General features: G+C 43.5%; 1 protein-coding gene across 1 annotated transcript in view; it reads left to right on the forward strand.

The window, feature by feature from the left end:
* ryr2a (ryanodine receptor 2a (cardiac)) overlaps positions 1-26,143 on the forward strand; it is a 471,729-nt gene that overhangs the window by 12,957 nt on the left and 432,629 nt on the right. Inside the window, exons 3-5 of the mRNA XM_067988444.1 lie at positions 6,851-6,946; positions 14,198-14,285; positions 17,887-18,006. Coding sequence (XP_067844545.1) covers positions 6,851-6,946; positions 14,198-14,285; positions 17,887-18,006 — 304 coding nt within the window. The remainder of the gene's footprint in view (positions 1-6,850; positions 6,947-14,197; positions 14,286-17,886; positions 18,007-26,143) is intronic.

Raw genomic sequence — 26,143 nt, forward strand, 5'->3', positions numbered from 1 at the left:
TTTGGGAGGTGCTGTCGAAGAAGCCTTGGCGAGTTGCTGCAGTGCATCCTGTGGATGGTGCACACTGCAGCCACTGTGCGCCGGTGGTGAAGGGAGTGAATATTTAGGGTGGTGGATGGGGTGCCAGTCAAGCAGGCTGCTTTGTCCTGGATGGTGTTGAGCTTCTTGAGTGTTGTTGGAGCCGCATTCATCCAGGCAAGTGGAGAGTATTCTATCACACTCCTGACTTGTGCCTTGTAGATGGTTGAAAGGCTTTGGGGAGTGAGGAGGTGAGTCACTCGCCGCAGAATACCCAGCCTCTGACCTGCTCTTGTAGCCACTGTGTTTATATGGCTGGTCCAGTTAAGTTTCTGGTCAATGGTGACAGCCAGGATGTTGATGGTGGGGGATTCGGCAATGGTAATGCCGTTGAATGTCAAGGGGAGATGGTTAGACTCTCTCTTGTTGGAGATGGTCATTGCCTGGCACTTGTCTGGCGCGAATGTTACTTGTCACTTATGAGCCCAAGCCTGGATGTTGTCCAGGTCGTACTGCTTCATTATTTGAGCGGTTGCGAATGCAACAGAACACTGTGCAATCATCAGCAAACATCCCCATTTCTGACCTTATGATGGAGGGAAGGTCATTGATGAAGCTGCTGAAGATGGTTTGGTCGAGGACACTGCCCTGAGGAACTCCTGAGATGATTGGCCTCCAACAACCACTACTACCTTCCTTTGTGCTAGGTATGACTCCAGCCACTGGAGAGTTTTCCCCCTGATTCCCATTGACTTAAATTTTACTAGGGCTCCTTGGTGCCACACTCGGTCGAATGATGCCTTGATGCCAAGGGCAGTCACTTTCACCTCACCTCTGGAATTCAGCTCTTTTGTCCATGTTTGGACCAAGGCTATAATGAGGTCTGGAGCCGAGTAGTCCTGGCGGAACCCAAACTGAGCATCGGTGAGCAGGTTATTGGTGAGTAAGTGCCGTTTGATAGCACTGTCGAAGACACCTTCCATCATTTTTCTGATGATTGAGAGTAGACTGATGGGGCGGTAATTGGCCGGATTGGATTTGTCCTGCTTTTTGTGAACAGGACATACCTGGCCAATTTTCCACATTGTCAGGTAGATGCCAGTGTTGTAGCTGTACTGGAACAGTTTGGCTAGAGGCGCAGCTAGTTCTGGAGCACAAGTCTTCAGCACTACAGCTGGGATGTTGTCGGGGCCCATAGCCTTTGCTGTATCCAGTGCACTCAGCCGTTTGTTGATATCACGTGGAGTGAATCGAATTGGCTGATGGTGGGGATATCGGGAGGAGGCCGAGATGGATCATCCACTCGGCACTTCTGGCTGAAGATGGTTGCAAACGCTTCAGCCTTGTCTTTTGCACTCACGTGCTGGACTCCGCTATCATTGAGGATGGGAATGTTTACAGAGCCTCCTCCTCCCGTTAGTTGTTTAACTGTCCACCACCATTCAGGACTGGATGTGGCAAGACTGCAGAGCTTTGATCTGATCCGTTGGTTGTGGAATCGCTTAGCTCTGCTTCCGCTGTTTAGCATGCATATAGTCCTGAGTTGTAGCTTCACCAGGTCGGCACCTCATTTTTAGGTACGCCTGGTGCTGCTCCTGGCATGCTCATCTACACTCCTCATTGAACCAGGGTTGATCCCCTGGCTTGTTAGTAATGGTAGAGTGAGGAATATGCCGGGCCATGAGGTTACAGATTGTGCTGGAATACTATTCTGCTGCTGCTGATGGCTCACAGCACCTCATGGATGCTCAGTTTTGAGCTGCTAGATCTGTTCTGAATCTATCCCATTTAGCACAGTGGTAGTGCCACACAACATGTTGGACGGTGTCCTTAGTGTGAAGACGGGACTTCGTCTCCACGAGGACTGTGCGATGGTCACTCCTACCAATACTGTCATGGACAGATGCATTTGCGACAGGTAGATTGGCGAGGACGAGGTCAAGTAAGTTTTTCCCTTGTGTTGGTTCGCTCACCACCTGCTGCAGGCCCAGTCTGGCAGCTATGTCCTTCACGACTTGGCCAGCTCGGTCAGTAATGGTGCTACCGAGCCACTCTTGGTGATGGAGATTGAAGTCCCTCACCCAGAGTACATTCTGTGTCCTTGGTACCCTCAGTGCTTCCTCCAAGTGGTGTTCAACATGGAGGAGGACTGATTCATCAGCTGAGGGAGGGCGGTAGGTGGTAATCAGCAGGAGGTTTCCTTGCCCATGTTTGACCTGATGCCATGAGATTTCATTGGGTCCAGAGTCAATGTTGAGGATTCCCAGGGCCACTCCCTCCTGACTGTATATTACTGTACCGTCACCTCTGGTCGGTCTCTGCCGGTGGGACAGGACATACCCAGGGATGGTGATGAAAGAGTCTGGGACGTTGGCTGAAAAGTATGATTCTGTGAGTATGGCTATGTCAGGCTGTTGCTTGACTAGTCTGTGGGACAGCTCTCCCAATTTTGGCACAAGTCCCCAGATGTTAGTGAGAAGGACTTTGCAGGGTCGACTGGGCTTGGTTTGTCGTTGTCGTGTCTGGTGCCTAGTGGTCCGATGCCGGGTGGTCCGTCCGGTTTTATTCTTATTATGACTTTTTTTAGCGAGATTTTACAACTGAGTGGCTTGCTAGGCCATTTCAGAGGGCAATTAAGAATCAACCACATTGCTGTGGGTCTGGAGTCACATATAGGCCAGACCGGGTATGGACGGCAGGTTTCCTTCCCTAAAGGACATTAGTGAACTAAATGGGTTTTTACGACATTCCGGTAGTTTCATGGCCACCATTACTGATACCAGTATTTTAATTCCAGATTTTTATTTAATTAATTGAATTTAAATTCCCCAGCTGCCGTGGCGGGATTTGAACTCATGACTCCGGATTATTAGTCCAGGCCTCTGGATTACTAGTCCAGTAACATAATCACTATCTACCGCTGGAAAAAACTCTCCCCCAAGTCACTTAAACTGTACTTTCAAACTCCCAACTGTCCAGTCTTTGACCCTCCGTTCACTACAATACTTTTGCAGCCATTCATCTCCTCAACCACTCGCTCACCTCCACCTTTGATGCCCTTGTTCCCAGTAAAACCTTAACTCTCCCCCATCCGAATCATTTGGTATGGGCCCCACCATTGCTCCTTTTTTGAGGAGTGGGGATGGGTGATGATGGCAGTTTTGAAAGGGAGATTGACACCCTGGTCCAATTATCCCCATTGAAGTCAATGGAAATAAAAATTGAGAGAGATGTAGAACGGTCTTCCAATTCGCTATCACCCATTTTATACTATCGTACAATGTGTAAATTACCCTCAATTATTCCATGCTCTCCTGACTGGCCTCCCATCCTCCACTCTTCATAAACATCAGCTCATGCAAAACTCTGCTGCTTATATCCAAATCTTCACCAAGTCCTGTTCGCACATCACCTCTGTCCTCGCTGACCTACATTGAATCCCAGTCCCCCATGCCTCCAATATAAAATTCTCATCCTTGTGTTTAAATCCATCCATGGCCTTGCCCTTCCCTATCTCTGTAACCTCCTCCAGCCCTACCCTTCCCAAACTCTCCTTTCTTCCAACTCTGGCCTCTTGGTGCAACCCTTCCCTCCCGTTGCTTCATCATTGGCGGTTGTTCCTTCAGCCATATAGACCCCACGCTCTGGAATACCCTCCCTAAATCTCTCCACCTCCCTCTCCTCTTTCAAGACTTTCTTTAAAAGCCAGTGCTTTGACCAAGATTTTGTGACCCGTCCCAATATTTCATCTTTTGGCTCATCATCTATTTATCTGATTACGTCGCTGTGAAATCCCTTGAGACATCTTTCTATGTTAAAAACATTATATAAATGCCAGTTGTTGTTGTGGTTATATAGTGCTTTATCTCTCAGGAATATCTGAAAGCGTTTGGCATGGTGAATTACCTTGAAGTACAGTGTGGTTATGTAGGTAGATGTGACAGGCATTTAGTGCACAACAAGAACCCATAAATAACAATGAGATGAATGACCAGTTAATCTGCTTTTGGCTTGGATGGCTGAGGGAGAAATGCTCTTTAGAAATTATGACATCAACTCTATAGGCCCCACCCATTTAAAAAATTTTAGTTTGCTTTTCGGCTCTGCCCCTTGCCTATCAATGGCATGCACCATTCCTTGGTAAGCTGATACCAGGATTCTGCTAATGCTGCTCCAATCCAGCAAGAAGAGTCAGTAATTACTGACGATCTGATTTCTCCTTCCTGTGGGAAAGCACTTGGGCTTTGCTAAGCATCTCCATTCAGATGGCCTTGCTCTGATTGGGAGCTCATCAGAAGGGGCAAGATGTAAATGTGGACCAATGTCTTAGCAATCCCCATTGAAGCCTCATATGACTCAACTGTTCCAAAAATGTTGAAAAATGACACCGGGCACATTGAGGCTTTTTGAGATCCAGCAGATCACAGGCGATTGAACATAACTACGGTTCATTCAATTTCTGTGACTATTTGTCACTTGTCTTGCTGATCCTTTGCAGCTTTCAAAAATCACTCTCGTCCAGAATCAGCTGCAAAACCTCTCCATATCAACTGACACATTGTGAAAGGGGTGATCAGCTGATACCCGATCAAGTATTTAATAGTCTCGTGGGGCTATCTTAAAAGTGTCTTGACTATATTCAACGGTCTTCAAAAATATATATCTGACCAATAGAAATTTCATATTGTCAAATATTGTGATTAAATGTAAGGTATAGAGACATTTATCTGAAATAGTTAGACTGTAACTAATGCAGTGAAGGAACACCTGTTGCACTAAGTGACTTTTAAGAAAGTAAGGTACCTTGAACCAGAATGACTGGATAATAATAGTCTGTTACTGACAATGCCAGCGAGGTAGGGCAGAGTGACCAAATAGTAAAAGGCAGTTTCTGCCAAACAGAGTTTCCAGTGAGATTCCAGCGCCAGAATGGTTTTTGAAAATCTTGTGTTAATTGGTAAATAGCTATAAATTACACACCTACAGTATTGCCAATTTTATAAGCTGTCTCTCCTCTCACTCCCAATGCCATCAAGGATAAGGCTATGTGAACTGTTAAACAATGAACAAGTCTTATCCAATTCCTCTGGTTTCTTCTGCTTTTTTTTTTGAGCTGTATTGATGTACTCCATCCAACCTGCCCTAAAATTTAGCGCATTCCCTAATGGCATAATTCCACACTCTTGCGAAGAATCCCCAGTGAGGTTAATCCAGGCAACCCAATTATGTTTGTGCCAAAGACCACTTCAGACTTCATTACAGATTCTTTCCAGACACCTGAGATCACCCAGCTGAGTGTATTATGTCTGTAATGTCTGCCATGTGTACGAACTACAATATTTTTATAATTACTAATTCTTTTTACAACCTACAATAACATTGTATATGTTTGTCTTATATTTTGTAATTTTAATATAAAATATAATATACCAGATTATTCAGTGCATGAAAAATTATTATATTGATAGAATATTTTACAATAGACAATGCAAAAGGAATCCATAATTGCAGGATCTTTTCGAGGGGGTGGAGGGAGGAGGCAGTGGTGGTGTACCTTTATTTCTTACTCATTTTCTTTCATTCCCTCCTCCCTTTGACTACTTGCTGGGGGTCAGTCGCATTGGTTGCGGGACCTATTCTCCCTCTAGTACCTCACTCATGTGGCCATTACTCATGTGTGAGTTTTCATGGTGAGTGTCAACAGGCTATTCCTCCACATGGTCATCACATATTCTGTTGCCAGCTGCCATCCAGACAAGCACACTTCCAGCAGGGGTTGCTGGATAGGCATTTGGAGTGGGAATTGTGACCAAATGATGTGGTATGCAGGAAGCAGCATTTTTGGACAGATGCTTCGACTGGGTTTAATTCACATTCCCAGGATGTTTCTGTTCTATGGATTTAAGTGTCAGCCTTGGCTTAGTAATAGATCTTCTGAGTTAGAAGTCCCCACTCCTGAGACTTGAGCACATAATCTAGGCTGACACATCAGTGCAATGCTGAAGGATTGCTGCATTATCGGAGGTTCCGTCTCTTAGGTGAGATGTTAACCAAGACCCTGTCAGATGGATGTAAAAGAACCTGTGGCACTTTTTGAAGAGCAGCGGAAGTGTCCTGACCAACATTTATCCCTTAACCAAGATCACCAAAACTGATTATCTGGTCATTTATCTCATTGCTGTTTGTGGGACCTTGCTATATGCAAATTGGCTGCCGTGTTTCCCTACATTAGAATAGTGACTACATTTCAGAAAGTACTTAATTGGCTGTGAGCACTTTGGGATGTCCCGAGGTAATGACAGGCACTATATCAATGCAAGTTCTCTTTTTCTTTAACCCCCTTTGAGTTTAAATTTAACTTAATAGCAACATCGTAATATAAATAACTCAAAACTCTTCCTAAGTTAAATATTCAAAAATCCTGAAAAGCAACACCCACTCTCATTGTATTTCCTATATTCCTTCAGAGATTTAGTGCCTCCAGGATTCTTACCATTTCTCAGCATATTTGCGATTTCCCACTTGTTTTGGATTTCTCATACTCTGCTGACTGCTAAATGATTCCTATGGCATTCTTCAAGATTCACCATTTGCTCCATGTCTCAGATCCCACCCCAGCCATATCTCCAAGCTCTCTCCATGCATTCTATGTCTCAGACTCCCCTGTTTGCTCTGTGTCTTATGATCCTCCAGTATTTTCTATATATTCAAGAATTCCCCCCCTTAGGCCATCTGCCCTCATCTGTTGCTGGAGTCAGGATCCTCCCCTTCCCAACTGCCTCCCTTTGAAATGATCCTTGCTCCCACTTGTACTTCTGCTCTCACATTTCAGGTATTCAGTGGAGCACATCAGGGAGAAATCCCTGATATTGCCAGACAGTGAACGAATAGGTGGCCGAACAGGAAGGAGTTTGAAATCAAAGAATTAGTAAGTGGTGTAGGCAGAGGGCATTGGCTCACTGTTTTCACAAATCCTTCAAAGCACCTGAAATTTTTTGGTATAATACACGCTGCCAAAAAGGTGAGATTAGAAGATGTAAAGACCATGACATGGGAACATAAGACTAGGAGTAGGCCATTCAGCCCCTCAAGCCTTTCCTGCCATTAGATCAGGGCTGATCTGTATCTTAACTCCATCTACCCACCTTGGCTCCGTAACCCTTAATATGTGGACATTTCTGAGTGTGATTCTGTGAACCCTAATCTGCCGAGCATTCTGTTGAACATAATAACCATATTCAGAACACAAGTTGTGTGGACTCTTTCCCTGAGCCACAGCACCCTAAAAAAGATATCAGGGTGATAAACTATCACAAAGTGGGGTCAGAATTGCTGTGGCCACTATAGTTTAGATTTTCCGATTAGTGTTATTTTAACATCAGTAGTAATCCCATTTATTTTAAATGACTACTGCTGCTGTTAAAATAACAATGATTGGAAAATCTAGTCGTATATGAAATAAGACTGTAGGTTTTAGAATGTGATTACAGTTTCACTTGAAATACAAACAGAGAAAATCTTCACATGCATTTGCGATGTCACTACACAAGGTGGGAGGGGCGATTTTCAACTGCCACCTGTACTGTTTATGAGGCACCCAGCAGTTAGAAAATGGCAAGAAAACAGCGATTACGCCTTGGCTGCCCCAAGGCTTGCTTGATGCAATTTTAGCATGGGCCTGTAAATGGGCATCCAGCACTCCTGCCCAAAACAACAACAACTTGCAATTATACAGCGCCTTTAAAGTAGTAAAATGTCCCAAGGTGCTTCACAGGAGCATTATCCAACAAAAATTGACACTGAGCCACATAAGGAGATATTAGGACAGGTGACCAAAAGGTTGGCCAAAAAGGTAGGTTTTATGGAGCGTCTTAAAGGAGGAGAGAGAGGTGGAGAGGTTTAGGGAGGGAATTCCAGAGCTTAGGACCTGGGCAGCTGAAGGCACGGCCACCAATGGTGGAGTGATTAAAATCGGGGATGTGCAAGAGGCAAGAATTGGAGGAGTGCCGAGATCTCGGAGGGTTGTTGGGCTGGAGGAGGTTACAGAGATAGGGATGAAGTCATGGAGGGATTTGAAAACAAGGATGAGAATTTTAAAATCGAGGCGTTGCCGGACTGGGAGCCAATGTAGGTCGGTGAGCACAGGGGTGATTGTGAACGGGACTTGTTGCAGGTTAGGTATGGACAGCAGAGTTTTGGATAGGCACAAGTATGCAGAGGATGCAAGGTGGGAGGCAGGCCAGGAGAACATTGGAATAGTCGAGTCTAGGGGTAACAAAGGCATTGATGAGGATTTCAGCTGCAGATCTGCTGAAGAAACAGGCGGGAGGCTACTTGCAAATGTAATTTGAGCTTCTATGCCAGTTATAGGATCTCATTTACAAATTTCAAATGCAAAACTACGCACACTCCACCCTTTTGTACCAGATGGTGAGCGGCCTAATCAATGGTCTTGAAACATTTTTTGGGGGGATCTTTGTGGGCCCAGGGGGAGCAGGAAATGCTTGTCTTGGTCCCACAAAAAAGTACTGTGGGTGGCTGCTGGCTGCTGGATAGGTAGTCTCCAATGTGCCTCCCCCCTCACCTTTTACTGCCAACTTTCAGCTTGGTTTGCCGGATTTCCTGCCTTTAGTTCAGCGAGCTGCCCGCTAGCACTCATTGAACACTGGGCATCGTGCCAACGGTACTTGCCTGAACTTGAAAAATGGTTCAGCCCTCCCATTGCAGGGATCGGGCAGGTGCAGCGGACGCACTGCCAACTTCATGCCCATTTTGGGCATATGTTTAAAATTGCCCTATGGTTACCGGAAGAATTTTTATTCAATGTAATTAATATATGGAGCATACATATTTTTAATACGTGACTTATACAATATGTGCCGGTGGAATTTCATGGGTCTGCCCCAGGTATTCTGAATAGCTTGGGTGTGGTGAAAATTGGGTGGGTCGGAGTGCGTGACTATAAAGAAAACTGGCCAATTTTCCTTCCATTAATTTAAATGGAAAGAAAATTGGGTGGGTATGTGCTCTGACCTGCCCCATCTTCCAGTATTTGCCATGCTCAGGTCATCCTGGCACAGACCCTGAAAAATCTTCCCTATGTTGTCTAAACACAGACTTAAGGCGCATTTCAGAGAAGTCTTTCTTCTCCCCCAGACAAGGAGTGAACTGCAAGGTTAACAGGCAGCAGCAAAAGGTTGCCTGTGTTTTAAAAGCTTAAACCAGCCAAGCTTTGAATGGCTTAGCTAGAGAAGTGATCCTACGATTATAGAGTTTTAAAATTATTTTTCATAACCAAAGATTGTAGGGAAATTGATTGATCCCACTGTAAAACTGTATAGTGTTCATTCATGTGTTTTATATAAATTAAACCATTTGTTGGTCTGAAGCTGTGCCGATCTTGATATTCGACTTTTCATTCTGCCCTCCATTAAGAGAAGAGAACACACATTGCCAGCACTTACAATATTTCAGTAGCCAGTACACACAGCATGAGTTCACTGTTATGATCCCCAGGTTATGCTCTAGTTTAACTAGATATTGGGCAATAAAAAGCACTTTCTGGATCATTGGGGATGCGAGGTCCATGTAGGGGAATGATTGATGATGCTGAACACGAGAGAATATCTAGCGCAAAAAGCCCCAAATTATGGCACTTATATATTGCCTTATCACATGTCTGAGAAAGATCTGAAATCTCCTCCCATACAACAATACATTACTTTGAAATTTAGTGACTGTCATTATGAGGCAGGTACGTGATTTCACAATACAATTCATGTGCATGCAGATGCAATGAGGTGTCATTGTCAAAGGAAAGTGTGTTATGAGGCACTTTATTTATAAGTACAGCAAGGTGTGATGCTGTAATTGGATTCACAAAGATTTGATCACATCACTGATTATGTCTCTTCCACCATTCATCGGTTATTTTTTTTGATTTAAAAAAAATGAACAATTTTTTCATTAAGTATGAACTTATCTTTTGTGGCAGGTATAGGGTCTCCTGCAGCAAGGACGTACTCTTGTTATCAATGCCATGGAGATGGGATAGGAGTTCTTGGGGCTGGCGGTTACAGAATTGATCTTGATTGAAAACTATGGGGGTTATTTTGAGCATTGCCACCTGGGCAGTAACCGAGTGGAGTGGATCGCCTACCCTTTATCGTACCCGCCTGATTTCTGTTCTATCGATTTCACTGGAAAGAGTATTGGGCGGGTTCTACGACAGGCAGGCGATTGGGCCCGCCAGGTAAATGCCCGGGTGGTGCAGTTGAAAATTACTCCTATGTATGGCATACATATTTCTACTGCGTGATGTACTTGAACGTATGAACATCAGAGTAAATTCAGTGATCCCATGCTCCCAGTGTGTAACCGTGCTTAAAGGGAACACTGGTCATCAAATGGTACTACATTATTGTAGGCCTGCCTGCAACCCATGCTTCTTTCAAGTGCAGCTCTCCACAGGGAGTTTAGGTTCACTGGGCGCTAAATTGGGCCGTGTAGCGCCCATTGTGTCAGCGTTACCCGGCCTCTCCGACATCCAAGATGGCGTCTTGGATGCGCATACACGTTTCCTGCGTGACGTGCGCCAGACGCCATTTTGGTATAGGAGTTTGCGCAGGTGCAGAAAGAAACGCTGGAGTCATGTAAAATAGGGAGAAAATGGCTTCAATCAGTGTGCAACGCTGATTTAAAGTGATAGACACCATTTTGGGACTTAACGCTCAACTCAACGCACAGTCTTAACTCTGACCTTCTGAACGTGTCTTAGAGTGCCTGGAGGACCCCCCACCGGCGCTATTTAAAGGGACCGTGCAGGATTTACAGATTAGTGGCTGGATTATTACCTCTGGCTGCCGAGACATTTGTAACAAGTTTTTGGAGGTCTCCTAGACTTCAATACCAGGACCTGGAGACATAGCCTAACATTTAGAGCCAGGACGTGCAGGAGTGAAGTTAGGAAATGCTTCTACATGCAAAGGGTGGGAGACGTTTGGAACGTTCTTCTACAGACAGCAGTTGATGCTAGCTCACTTGTGAATGTTAAATCTGAGACTGATAGATTTCTTTGAACCAAGGGTATTAAGGCATATGGGGTTAAGGCGGGTGTATGGAGTTAGGTCACAGGTCCACCATGATCTCACTGAATGGTGGAACAGGCTCGAGGGGCTAAATGCCACTGCCACTTGCTGCCCCTTGATATGCGCCACCTTCTCCTGCAAGAAAGCGAGGCATGTGCCTGGGTGATGTGCCTGTCATGGTTGAATAGCTGCCAGTGAGTGTGGCCTGTGAGTTGTGGGTGGGCGGCTTGAAACAGTGGTAATGTGTAAGGGTGGGAGGAAGCATCTGATGGGAAGAGTTGAGTACTGATGGAAAGAGTTTATTGGTACTTGGGGGATGGGGGGTGTAGTGTGTGGTGCAGTTGGTAGGCGACGCCACTTGACAGTTGACCTCACTCACCTTGCCCACTCATGTCAAAGCATTGAACTTCTTCCTGGACTGCATCCATGTTCACGATGCTGTGCGCCTGGCATTGACTTCGTCCCATGCTGCCTCCCGCTGTCTTTTAAGTATATGTCTGGAGGGCCTCTTGCCCCCCACCGCCCCCCCCCACCCGCTACTGCGGATATAGGATGTCCCTCCTTCTGTCCACTTCTTGCGCCCAATATCTCTAGTGCATCAGCAGAGAACCTTGGTGCATGCGCTCTCGCAGGCTTGGTACCAACTCAGATCGGTAGATTGGTGAGGTCTGGTGTGCAGATTGGAGGATGTGGGATTTAGTAATGTGGAACCTTTATTCAATGTTTTAACATAAGTCATCAGTGTGTAAACATAGAGATGGGATCTGCATCTGTGTTTTATGTGTACGATGTCTGATCTCTGTTCAGACTCCATGCAAATTGTAGACTATTATTTTCAGCAAATAACAGGTACAAGCTACCTTTAAGAGATTTCTAAAGAAACATCTTCCCTTTAAGAGATGGAGCTCCCTCTGGTGTTGGAAAGTGCAAATTGCATTCATTCCACGTGCAAGGCCTGGAAAGGAGCACCGATTGCAGGTAAGTGCTCCCTTGGGACCAAACTTGCGTCTTGCCTGCCCAGAGTCCGTCGGGCCCGGGGTGTTAGCGCGTCGTGCTAACATTGCCCAGAACGGACCCTTAACCAATTTCTCCCCCACTGAATTTACTCTCTCGTGCAATGCATTATGTGAGCATTTCCCTTTTTGAGCGTTCGTCTTTTAGGATGTAAAATATGTGATGTGTTACATAAAATAATAAGTTCACAGTCTGATGCATGTGCCTATCCTATCCTTTATGACAACCTAATGTTATGGGGCTAATTTTAACCTAACCAGCCCGGCGGGAAACTGCCAGGATTGTATTGGCCGTCTGTTTTACGCCCTGCTTCATTTTACCATCCATTGAAGTCAACAGATGGAAAGTAAAATTGGTCCAACTGATTCCGTCAATTTCCTGCCGGGTAGGTTAGTTTAAAATTGTCTATTCCTCTCCCCGTATCAATTCATGGTATAGAAGCGGCTAAACCATTTTTTAAAAAAACATTTAAAGATGTGTCTCTTATTTGTGATAAGAGAAAATGTTGAATGTAGTTTGGTGGAAGAAGTTGTGAGAAATTACCTCTGGAAGTCTGACAAATGTGATGGCACATATTTTCGTGCCAATTAGAAATCGTTGCACGTGCAACAAGAAATCCAGCACAGTCAAAAATCTGTCTGAAATGTGGTGACAAAAACTTAAGTCACAAAGTTTTTGAAAATCATCTCCAATGTTGATTTTTTTTATATAGAACTATGTTTCAACACACAAAATTTAGGGTTGGTTGTGAGAAACATCATCACAGATGAAGATAACACTGCATACAAGCAAAAATCTACAGAGCCACATTGGAGTTGACATTGTCTTATCAGAGTCGACACTGCATTTTGATGCAGCAAATTAGAACAGTAGTGTGCCAACAAAGTGTGTATTGTGTTCCTGCAGCAAGAAAAAGACACCAGGGAGAGTTATAATATTATATAGTGTCTGTGTGTATGTATATAAATAATATGCACACTTAAATAAACCTTGCTAAAACAGATTGGTGCTGTGATTTAATATTGTGGTCATTTTTCTTCGCTGGCAATGCAACATTGTCTTCTATATCACATTCTTACACTGCAGTAATCTGTAAATATTACATTTTTGAAATGCTGTAATCTAAAATATTGCAATCTTCATGTGCAATAATTCTTGATTACATTCTTACTGTGTAGTAATTTATGAGTATTGTATTCTTATATTGCAGTACTTATGAATATTGTATTGTTACGATGCAGTTATCTATGAATATTTCATTTTACAGTATGGCAATCTATGAATGGCACTTTCTTTCATTGTTATAATCTATGTATAATCAGATTATTATAGTGCTGTAATCTGTGATTATGTCTTTATAATATGCATTAATCTATGACTATCACATTTTTAAAGCGCAGCAATCTATGAATAGTCTATTCTTGCAGTGGAGTTTCCATGAAGATCACATTCTTACAGTGAAGTAACATGTGATTATTGCATTCATACATACAGTGCTGCAATTTATGAGTATCACATTGTTCCAGTGCAGTAATCTATGAATATGTCATTAGTACAGTGCTGTATTTATGAATATTGCATTTTATGCTCCTGCAATCTCTGAATGTCACATTCTTTCTTTTATGTATTTCAATTGACTTTATTTTACACAACAAATTGTACACATTTATTGAGATTGACCACGACTGAATCATCAGCAACAACAACTTGCATTTATATAGCACCTTTAACATAGTAAAATGTCCCAAGGCACTTCACAGGAACGTTATCAAACAAAATTTGATATTAAGGACAGGTGACCAAGAGTTTGGTCAAAGAGGTAGGTTTTAAGGAGTGCTCAAAAAGGAAGAGAGAGAGGTAAAGAGGCGGAGAGCTTTAGAATCTCCCACTAAACTGGAATGCTGTGGCTGCACCAGCACCAGCTTCGGCCTTCTTGTCCGCACCAGATTCTTACAGTGATGTATTTATGGATATCTCATTTTTACAGTGATATCTATGAATATCACATTCCCACAGTGCTGTAATCTCTGACTATTATGTTAACTGTGCTTTAATTTCTGAATATCATATTCTTACAGTACACTAATCTATGATATTACACAGAACAGCAAAAGAGGCGGAATTAATTCAGTCCATTTCGGAAAGATGGAAGAACAGAAATGCCAGGTTGATTTATGATAATAGAGGTTAAAAATATTTAAATATTGGATAGAGACAACAGATGATTTATGAGTGGCATAGAGGCTTGGCTACACACAACCGAGCACTCCCTTGATTTAAGACAGGTGTGACAAGGGGGACATAAGGAAGCTAGAAAAATAGCTTACAAAATGGGTGGGGGAGCAAAGTGAAACTTCATCCACTGCAGCAGAGTCCCACAGTCTCTATCGTTGCAGCCACTTTTTATGCTGATGTTTTCAATTAGTGTTATTTAGTGCCACACTTCAAGGTCCTTTTGCAATTTAGAGTAAAATTTGGACTGTCAGTCACAGAGAGGAGGAAATCATTCCATTTATCTGGGCTGGATTTAAAGATCCAGAGTTGATGGTGAAAAGCTGCAGCTGGGAACCGTAACATGTTATTTGTTGATCTCCCATGGCACTGCTTATCAATGTAAACACCATGTATTGTTCTGTGATGTATAAATGCGTAGACTTCAAGGAGCTCCTGAACATTTACCTGACGAAGGAGGAAGCCTCCGAAAGCTTGTGAATTTAAAATAAAATTGCTGGACTATAACTTGGTGTTGTAAAATTGTTTACAATTGTCAACCCCAGTCCATCACCGGCATCTCCACATCATATCAATAGTTTGGAAGCTAGACCTAGAGCGCAGTTGCATTCTTACAGTGCAGTCAGTTGTGAATATCACATGATTACAGTGCTGACTTGTTCTGTTCCTTTAAAGCCAGTGCTCAGGCACTCCCTGTGAGGACGTGCACTATGTAGACAAATGCTGATGTCAATTAGAAACTAATTACTATTGCTGTTGGAAGTTTCTTTAGATTAACAACTGCTTGGGTCTTCTGCTTGGGAAAAGCCAGCTAACATCAATATCTGAAAAATCAGCGGGATGTGACGGGCTTTCTTTTCCCCCTTTTTATGCGCCTTTTTAAAGATTGGCTCTGATCTGTTCATGTTTTATACAAAGTGTGATGACTGAAATATAATGGTGTGTCTCAGATCTTTTTTATATACATATATAGTACTTTAAACCTAGAGCTGTACCATTTGAGTAGAGTCCAAGTTGTGGACCTTTCCATGTATTTCTGTGTGTGTCTGCATGCATGTGTTAAATTTATTTCTATTTATTTGACACGGTGATTGTTAGTAGAAACAGCATTGCAATGAAAATATCCTGCATTCCAAATGTACAATTGGGACAGAATGTTATCAAAAACTGATAATGACACACTTTTTTTTGTTTAAGCCCCTTAAGAGAAGGTGGGGGGGGGGTTTAGGGGTTAGGTGTGAACATGTTCTATTTTTCTGATGACATTGGGCCACCCGTGTCATCCCGACAGGTCAATTAAAAGAACCAAATGAAATCATAATTTATTGTCCTGATCGACGATGCACACCAGTCCTTGCGGTGCCCGCCGGTCATGGAAAGCCTCAAGCATACCGGCAGACACCGCATGCTCCTTCTCCAGGGCCCCCGGGCGCAAAGAATGCCACGGAAGAGAGGCAGACAGTCGGAGCAACCGCCCCCATGGGCCACCTCTAGCCTGGACCTGTAGATGGCCACCTTGGTCAGGCCCAGGAGCAGACCTACGAGGAGGTCCTCCAACTTGCCTGGCCCCTCCTCACCGGGACACTCTTCCATTTTTATTTACAATCTGTTTGTACATTTTTACTACTTAATTAATTCCAGTAGAGTTTACTGGATTATTTGTTTTTTTATTAACTAGAAGTTGTAGGAAGCAAATACAACCCATTGATTTTACGATTCAAACATCGTGCAAACAAAATTCTTGTCCTCATCTACAAATTGCTCATTACCTCTGTGCTTCCCTCAAACCTTATATCCTGTTCCATGCCCTTCAGTCCTCTGACACTGCAACCTCCTGTGCATCTCACCTCTCTCTCGGGGCTCCCCCAAGGATCTATTCTTGGCCCCCTCCTCTTCCTCATCCACATATTACTGCTCGGTGACATCATTGGCAAACACAGAGGGGGCAATTTTAACCTAACCCGCCCGTCGGGAAACTGATGGGATCGGGTGCAACACTGATTTTACATTCAGCATGATTTTACTTTCCGTTGAAGTCAGTGGAGAGTAATATTGCGCAGGGTGTAAAACCGGCATTCCACCCGATCTCGTGGATTTCCCACCCAGTGAGTTAGGTTAAAATTGCCCCCAGAGTCAGCCTCCATATGTATGCTGACAACATCCAGCTCTATCTCATGACCATTTCCCTCGACCCCACGACAACCTCTGTGCTGTCAGACTTCCTGTTTGACTTCAAGTCATGGATGAGTCAAAATTTACTCTTCAACTTAACATAGGGAAGACTGAAGCCATCATTTTCGGCCTCCATCAAAAATGTTGTTCCTTTGCCACTTACTCCATTCCCCTTCACCTGCTCATTCTGAACCAATCTGTGTAAAACCGTGACATCCTGTTTAATTCAAATCTGACATCATACCCATCATCAAGACCACTTCCTTCAATCTCTGCAATATTACCCACCTCTTCTCTTACCTCCCCCCCTACTGCTGTTGAAACCCTTATCCAAGCTTTTGTCAACTCAATTTCTCCAATCTCTTCCTTGCTGTCATTCCATCCTTCACCCTCCATAAATTCCAGCTTATTCAAAACTCAGCTGTCCTGCACTAAGACCTGCGTGCCCGACACTCCTGACCTACATTGCGCATCTATCTCCCAATGCATTATATTTAAAAACCTCATTCTAATCTTTAAAATCTTCCTTGGTTTCATCCTCCACTGCCATCCATCCCCCATCTCTGCAAACTCCTCCAGCCTTACATCTACTCTCCACACCCTTCGGTCTTCAGACTCTGTCCTTTTGTGCATCCCTCTGTGTTATGTCCCACCATTGATGACAGAGTCTTCAGCTGTTCTGTCTCTACTGTCTGGCAAAACCGCCTGTCTAAACCCCTCCATTTCTCTTGACCTTTAAAAACCTTCTCAAAGCCCATCTTTTGAACCAAGCTTTCATTTATCTTTCTTGGCTTTTGCACTATGGCTCTGCGGCTGCTCCTTTATTTCTTTTCTTTTTCCTCTCCTTGAGTAAAGTGCCCTGAGACATTTTCTCTGTTAAAGGCACTGTATAATTGCAAGTTGTTGTTCCACATTTGATAGTAGAGCTTCCAGCCATGTCAACCTTACTTTCTGCAACTGTCTCTCTAAACACCTCTGCCTCGCTACCTCTCTTCCTGCCTTCAAAAGTGTTCTTAAATACTATCTGTTCAACCATATTTTTGGGCGCCTCTCCCAACTCTTCCACGACTGCTCAGTTTTTGTTTTCTCCTCCCTGAACTGCTTTGGGATGTTTTCCATGTTAAAGTTGCTATATAAATGCAAATTGTTTTGATTTACATTTGGCTTTGCTCTATTGTTTTTGCATTTCATAGTTGGGAATGTGTCAATTATTATTTTGGAGAATGACTGGCTGATGCCTTTACATTACATCACATCAATGTTCAGTCATTATGCTACGCTAGTCAAGTGTCCTTTGTAGGGTAAACTGTTTATTAGACAGAGAATTCCAAATGATGTATATATTATTTTTATCTTCTTGCAGGATGATGAAGTTGTGCTGCAGTGCAGTGCCACTTTCCACAAAGAGCAGCTCAAGCTCTGCCTCGCTGCAGAAGGATTTGGCAATCGACTCTGTTTTTTGGAGTCTACCTCAAACTCTAAGGTGAGCCTTTTTCGAATCTTAATTGCACTTTCATCAGTCACTGTAGAACTCGGCATCAGTGATTGTCACCACGTCAGTATTTGATAGCCTTCAGACCCTGAATTTTATGTTGCTATATGATACTGTGTGCAGTGGAAGAAATAATAATGCAAGAACAGTCAGAAACTAAACCGGAGATGAATGAAAATAATGAAGTGATGCTATATTTTTGAAAAGAAGTTTGAGCTGATCAATTCACACTTCCACAAAATGACTGATGCAGACAACTGTACTTGTTAACATATCATGATTAAAAAAGAATAGATACATATTAAGAGGCTGTTGCTGTTTAATAAATAATACTGCCAGTGTGTTTTGGATGTATTTTTTTCTTAATGTGAGGGCACTGGATCCTTTCTATAAGGCTCTCTTTGTAAACTAAAGACTAGGCTACAGGTTATATAGACAGGCATGCTATAATGAGGATTATATATTTCTTTGTTACAGGGTGAGACCTAAAATGCTTGTAATACCAGTCTTACTGGGTTAGCGACTGTCTTAGAGGACACATAAGCAAGGCAATTTAAATTAGAGTCATGCTACATCAAGAATTCATTTTTCTTACAAAAATGCACAAATGCTTTGTTTCTTGCTGAAATATTTTGCTCTCTTTTTCTCTCCCAAAGACTCCTTGTTAGGCTATGGTTCTGTAGAAGTCAATTGTCCTTTAGTGCCTCATCCAAGTGGTCATTATTCATATGTGAGCCTTGACAGTGAGTGTCGTCATGCTATTTTATCACAGGGGGCCATCACAGCCGAGTCTGATTTGATCCTTACTCGGCAACCACTAATGCACAGTTCCAACGGGGTCGGGCAGCGGTCCTGCTACAATACCGCTGGATTTTGCAGCTGGGCAAAAGCGGACTCCTCCTTATCAACGGGAATAAGACCAGGAGCCTGCCGCGCATACTTGATGAACCTGACGTGGGAAACGTGGTTGGGGTTCCGATAGTGTCAGAAGGGCAGGTGAAGTCCCACGCGTCCAGAAAAGTGCCATTGGGTGGGTAATCCCGGCAACAGTCACCAGAGGAAATCTTCTAATCCCATTGCATAGTTGTATCCCAGCAAGGTGCGAACTAATCTCTTGATCACCATGGGTGTTTTGAAGACCGTTTGATTCATTCTCACAGCCTTAGTGATAATCTTTTAACAGTCAAAGGTTGATTTTTTTAAAAAGAAGTAAACCACTGTTTTCAAATCCAACCCCCAATAATCACTTTTGCTGCAGCAGATTCTTGCGATATCAATACAATGTGGAACTCTTATAATTAGCATGGTAAAAACCTTCCATTATCATGTATGGGATTATTAATTTAACACTGTATAAATTGCAATAAGTTTATGCAATGTCCAAACTGTCCAAGCAATAAGCACTGGTGCATTCACACATTTTCAAATGCTATGAAAGTACTAAAACACCACGGATGAATTTCAAACTGCTGACCCCAATGCAAATTTAGTATTGAAGACACACTGATGTTGGAGCCACCTAGCCAAAGATCTTAATTGGATCTTCTTAGCTTGCAATTGGCAATGAGTACTTTTATTCTCTCCTAACCACTTCTCTGTTTATATTATGGAACCACTTGTACAGTAAGCAGTTCTAGAATGCATGAGGCTGCTAGTGCATTAAAATTGTTCCCCATTTACATTGTTGGGGGTGGGGGGAGAGCACCAAAAACACTGGCAGTAACACAGAAAGACCTATTTGAATGTCAATCGTGACTTCACGTTCTGGCTGCGGATATTCCTGACATGGGGGAAAGCCCAAATGGAATCACAGCAATGCCTTGCAGAAACTGCGTTACTATGAGTCAGCCTGCCCACCATCAGGACAAAATGGCGAAATGCAGCATACAGTAGCAGGGCTTGTTTAAGTTCATTGCCTGGCTACATGGAGAAAACACCTCTTGGAGTTCTCCGTGCTGCTGATGACACTAGCGCTGCCCGTTTACATTACAGCATTGCTGCCGGAGCTGGAGTTACTTCTGCCTGCAATGCTGTATTATAGATGCAGTATTAAATCATTTCTATCATATCAGTGTGTTTCATAGGGGATTCTTGTGAGCAATGCTTATATGCTAGCATTTCATTCGTCAGAGAGGCTTAAGGAGTGGCACCCAGTGAGATGCCTATTTTGATCTATGGAGTTGAAAGAGAATATAGACAAGTGCTAAAATTGGATAAATGTTTATGGTTACCGGGGCCTTGAAATTAGGTTTAAAAAGTCAGCTCCAAATGTTCTCAACATTGATGCTTTATCAGAGCACGTTTTGTTCAGACTGGTGTTTTTTTTACACCGAATGGCAATAAGTGTCAGCTTTTGCACATTATGAAAGCTGTTTTCTGCAAATGGATTTGGGCTGTCAACCAGTATTAATCCTGCAGCAGAATGTCACAGTGACACTGCCTGATGATGATGCAGGTTGAGCACTTTGTTGTAGCTTGTGCTTTTGACTTCAATATTTATTTTAGGGGAACCAATATTTGGCAGTGGAAAGGTATTTCTCCACTGCAATGTGTCTGTTTTTGCAGCAGCTCATTCTTTTGACAATAGGAAATCTTGGGAGTGCCTACCCCGCAAAATAATAATTTTCTGAATTCTTGAAAACCAAACCATGCGATCACCGTTGTACTTAAAGAGACGAACATTGTTGCACTAAAAAATGGTCAGCTGTGAAAACCTCAGCTGCAGTGCCGCCATGTTTTTTAATGACAACATTTTATTCAACAGCAGTTCCTCAATCTGCTATAACTTGAACTTTCGCAAAGTAGCTGTTACAGTTTGGGCTTTCTTCCCTGTACTCTTATGCTCACAACAAAAAGGCAGTTTCCATAAGTAGATAGAGACCTCTATAAACCGAACCTGCAACCTTATGCGTCTCATGAGTGAGATAGTGAGGTATTTTGTACCAGATATCATGTGGAAATGCCCACCATATTCTCCTACCTACTCTGAAATAAAGGAAGTACCACACTGTCAGATCATTACTTTCAGGATAAAACTAATAGGCAGATTTATTTACAAGTAGAATAATATAAAAAGAAACAGTAAGCCACAGCGAGATACTAAATCGTTTCGTATTAGACTTAAACAATCTATTAAAATTGTTTTGAAACAAGAAAAGAGACGGGGTTCAGTAGGCTAGTGGTTATGGCACTGGACTAGCAACCTAGAGGTTGTATGTTCAAATTCTACCATGGCAAGTTGTGAAATTGAATTCAATGAAATCTGTTAATTTTGGACAAGCTTCTGGATTTTCCTTAAACCCCAACTGTTTACTAACCTGTCACCCCTAAACGTAACACCAGTCCCACAGTATGTGGTTAACTCTTACGTGGGCTAGCATGTCACTCAGTTGTAAATCAACTGCTACAACATAGAACAACAAGAGGAATATCGGATGAACCAATCGGCAATGACCAGGTATTGGATCAGGATAAGATTCAGACAATCCCAGGCCAGTCGACCCTGCAAAGTTCTCTTTGTCAACATCTGGCAATTAGTGCCCAAAAGGAAGAGCCGTCCCATAGACTAGTCAAACAAAAGCCTGACATATTGTTCGTATCTTTCAGCCAACATCCTAGAGTCTTTCATCTCCACCCCGGCTGGTGCTTATGTCTTTGAAGGACCATTTTGGGGGGGTGTGGAGGGAGGGAAGGAGGTTGGTGCCTGGCATCTAAGCAAAACCAGCACTTTGAGACCCGAAGCACACATAAAGCTAAGCTGGTAGCTCTAGAGCAAAGACAGGACTACCCAGAATTTTTTTTAAAATTGGCCTGCCCCTTCACTGTTAATGGACACAGAACTGGAGCACTGCCCAGGTGATCCAGCCACATTATGATTTACACAGGTTCTGCAACCTCAGAGAAACCAGTGCACTGTTGGTTTGTGGGGTTCCTGTTGGTTGGCTACTTTGGGCTGCGTAAGGTGTAATTGGTGTGAATAAGTCTCAGACTTCTGTGCCCGATAATACGGGAAACTGGCGCCTAATGCACTTCAGCACAATGGATGCCGGCTGTCACATTATTGGCCCCACTGAGGTCATTGATTGCGTCTGTCTCCATATTTAATGTTAGAACAGTCAATGCACAAAAAAACAAAATAAAAATCAGAAAACCGCAAGCCAAAAGGCTAAGCTGCAGGAGATCTACACTTTGCAGCGTCCCTGGAGGTGACCAAAATCTCCAAGGTAGACTGCAGAGTGCTGATGCCTTGTGAGATGACACCACATAGGCTGGAAGCAGACTCCTCCATACTTTTAGCCATGGTGCTGAACCTTCTTGTCAGGTTTTCCAGTACCTCGTATAACTGCTTGTGTGAGTTAAGTACTGTAGTTTTTTTTTCATAGCTGGGCCCCTGAAGTCCTCATCTTTGTGCTGCTCAGCAGAGCTGGGAGACAAGCTCGTCCTCTGGGGCTGCTGCTGCACACTTATGCTGGGTGTTTCAGCACTTGCAGACGACTCTGCCTCACTATCTAACCCACGTGGAGTGCCACTGTCTGAGCTGATGCCTGGGAGGGATGGAGCGCATGGCGGTGCTCCCTCAGAACGATTCTCCTCCTCTGAGGTGTCTTCTTCTGCCGGTTTTTACTGCTGAGAAGGACCTAGAGGAAAGAAAAAAGAGTTAGCTTGATAGTGGCAGGCTCTACAGTAGCTTAATGTTATTAAGCTGGTTGAATATGCATTTTTCTGAGACACATGAACAGGTACAAGTTTTAGTCAAAGACCCTGTCCAGATAAGCCCCAAGCCTCAAAATCTCCAATATGAACAGCTCTTGATGGCCACTGATTGCGAGTGCTTGCTTGTCACCTGTGAGAGGCTCATCAGGTTGGATGGACCACTCCTCTCCCTGCTGTTATGTGCCGTTTACTCCTGTGCAAAGAGAGGGTGAGAGTTAAGTGCAAACGTGTGGGGCTTCTGCATGTGCAGTGAACATGCTGAGAGAAAGAAGCAAGATGCAAGCCGGATGGGCAGGTGTTGAATGGAAAGAAAGTGGCTGGAGTGTGCAGTGAGGTAGGAGTCATGAGAGAAGTTGCTGATTATGTAAAGGCTACCATTGAAAACAGAATGCTGCTAGTGGCTGCTATGAAGAGAGCAAGGAAGAGGGAGTGTGTGTTTGAACTGAGAATGAGAGGTGGTACATTGTGCCTGTGTGTTGGGTGGTGAAGGATGTGATGCAGGGGAGAAATTTTTCAGAGTGCTGGGGGAAGGGGTGGGAAGGATTTTTTAAATTCGTTCATGAGATGTGGGCGTCGCTGGCAAGGCCAGCATTTATTGCCCATCCCTAATTGCCCTTGAGAAGTTGGTGGTGAGCCGCCTTCTTGAACCGCTGCAGTCCATGTGGTGAAGGTTCTCCCACAGTGCTGTTAGGAAGGGAGTTCCAGGATTTTGACCCAGCGACGATGAAGGAACGGCGATATATTTCCAAGTTGGGATGGTGTGTGACTTGGAGGGGAATGTGCAGGTGGTGTTGTTCCCATGTATCTGCTGCCCTTGTCCTTCTAAGTGGTAGAGGTCGCAGGTTTGGGAGGTGCTATCGAAGAAGCCTTGGCGAGTTGCTGCAGTGCATCCTGTGGATGGTACACATTGCAGCCCACTGTGCACCGGTGGTGAAGGGAGTGAATGTTTAGGGTGGTGGATGGGGTACCAATCAAGCGGGCTGCTTTGTCCTGGATGGTGTCGAGCTTCTTGAGTGTTGTTGGAGCTGCACTCATCCAAGCAAGTGGAGAGTATTCCATCATACTCCTGACTTGTGCCTTGTAGATGGTTGAAAGGCTTTGGGGAGTCAGGAGATGAGTCACTCGCCGCAGAACACCCAGCCTCTGACCTGCTCTTGTAGCCACATTATTTATATGGCTGGTCCAGTTAAGTTTCTAGTCAATGGTGACCCCCCAGGATGTTGATAGTGGGGGATTTGGCGATGGTAATGCCATTGAATGTCAAGGGGAGGTGGTTAGACTCTCTCTTGTTGGAGATGGTCATTGCCTGGTATTGCCAGGTATTACGCAGAGATGGAGAAATGAAGAGCTGTACACACCCATGCTACTCTTGTGAGGCCATTGAAGTGCTTCCTGTACTGGATGCAGATTCTGGGGGTGATACTCCTGGAACTGACGATCTCTCCCCTCTCTAGACCTGGTGAACGTCTAATCTTCCTGCCATTGGTGGGAAAGATAACTTCCCACCTCGCTGTCGTATTCCAGAGAGGCTTCACAAGACCTGGGGGCGTGCCTGTGACTCATTTCTGACCAAATTCCATCTTGCAGCAATGAAACAGCGAAACCAGTCAGAAGGAAATGCAATCTCCCTTTAAGAGGTGCATTCCTGCTTTGAATAGGCCTCTGGAGGCCTTCTGGAAAAATAATAGGCGGGTTTCCTGTTACTGACACGATTGGGTGGGAAATCCGCAGTCAAATTTAAATGTGGCCCAGTATTTAAAATAGCCCTGGACTGAAATTTAGGCCAGCAATTGTATTTTGCATTTGCCCTGTCCCCCCTCCCCCCCACCTTAAACCAGTTTCAGGTTAAAATCGACCTCAATGTTACAAAGCACAAAGCAAAGTTTACAATATTATTATCACGGATGTTTCCTCTGGTGTAAACAAAGCAATGTGCAATAACCTGCCATTAGCCATCTGAACTTATATGTTGTGCCTGAAAGTGCGTGCTCAATTTTCAAGATGGGAATTCTCTTTTTAAAGAAGAAAATATTTGCCAGAGGCAGAAATTTGACAGATGATAATAGATTAACTACGTTTTGCTTATTGAGCAAAGCATTCCAGTACTAAACGGATATCCAGAAGAGATATTGTTCTATAACAACAACAGTGTGCGAATAAGGCTGGTGACTGATGTGGAAAAGTTCCCTGCAGGATTCTTTTCAATGAGCCAGTAAATGAGCAAAGAGTTATTTTTGAAATTGACAACACTGTCATGTAGGGATACCCAGCTGTCCTTTTGAGGACAAGAGAATTGGAGCAATGGTTTGGTTCTTTATCCTGTAAGACACTTTTTTTTAGCACATTGATTAAACTTTCATTGATTTGTCGTTGAAGTGGTTAGATAGATTCCTATGTATCTTAAATCCCAGTCTCCTGAAACTTTCCAACAAAAGGAAAACATAGCCCCTTCCAAAAAAAAAGTGAGCAACCATACAAAAAGACTGCTGTCTCATGCATTGTAAGGGGTATGATATAAAAACATTGTGAAGATATTGTGATAGGACTGTAAGAATATCGAAAAGCAAGCAGAGCTACCATTTTTGAATCAGAACACTGGGAGAACTCTGCCCTACTTCACGTAGTGCTCTACGGCACCTTTAATATCCACCTGAACTGGCAGAGAGTTTAATGTCTTATCAAGTGGAAGGCACCTTCGACAGTGCAGTACTCACTCAGGTGTCAGCTTGGCTTAGTGGTAGCACTCTCCCCTCTGAGTCAGAAGACAGTCAGTTTAAGCACGACTCTAGGATTTGAATACATAAGGTGGCTTGATATTTCCGTACATTAATGAAGGAAAACGACATTGTTGGATGTGCTGGCTTTTGGATCAGATATTAAAGAGAGGCCCTGTCTTTCCGTTCATGGGGTCGTAAAAGATCCCATAGTACTATTTGACAAAAGTGCAGGAGAGTTGCCCTGGCCAACATTTATCTATTAACAAGACAGATTAGTTGGCCATTTATTTCATTTGCTGTTTGTGATATCTTGCTGTGTGCAAATTAGCTGCTGTGTTTGCCAACATAACAACAACACTTCAAAAGTAATTCTTTGGTTGTGAAGCGTTTTGGGCTGACTTGATGTCGTGAAAGTTGCGATATATATGTAAGCCCTTTCTTTACTGAAGTGTCAGACTAAATTTTGTGCTGAAGTTGTGGAATGGAGTTTGAACCAATAACTTTTTGATTCAGAGCTGAGATTGCTTCTGTTTTTTAAAAATTTGTTCTTGGGATGTGAGTGATGTTGGCAAACCAGTGTTTATTGTACATCCATAAGAGTCAACCAGATTGTGTGGGACTGGAGTGACATGTAGGCCAGACTGGGTAGAGGTAGCAGGTTCCCCTCCCTGAAGGACATTAATGAACCAGTTGGGTTT

This window comes from Heptranchias perlo, chromosome 8 (genome assembly GCF_035084215.1).
Source record: "Heptranchias perlo isolate sHepPer1 chromosome 8, sHepPer1.hap1, whole genome shotgun sequence".
NCBI lineage: Eukaryota > Metazoa > Chordata > Chondrichthyes > Hexanchiformes > Hexanchidae > Heptranchias > Heptranchias perlo.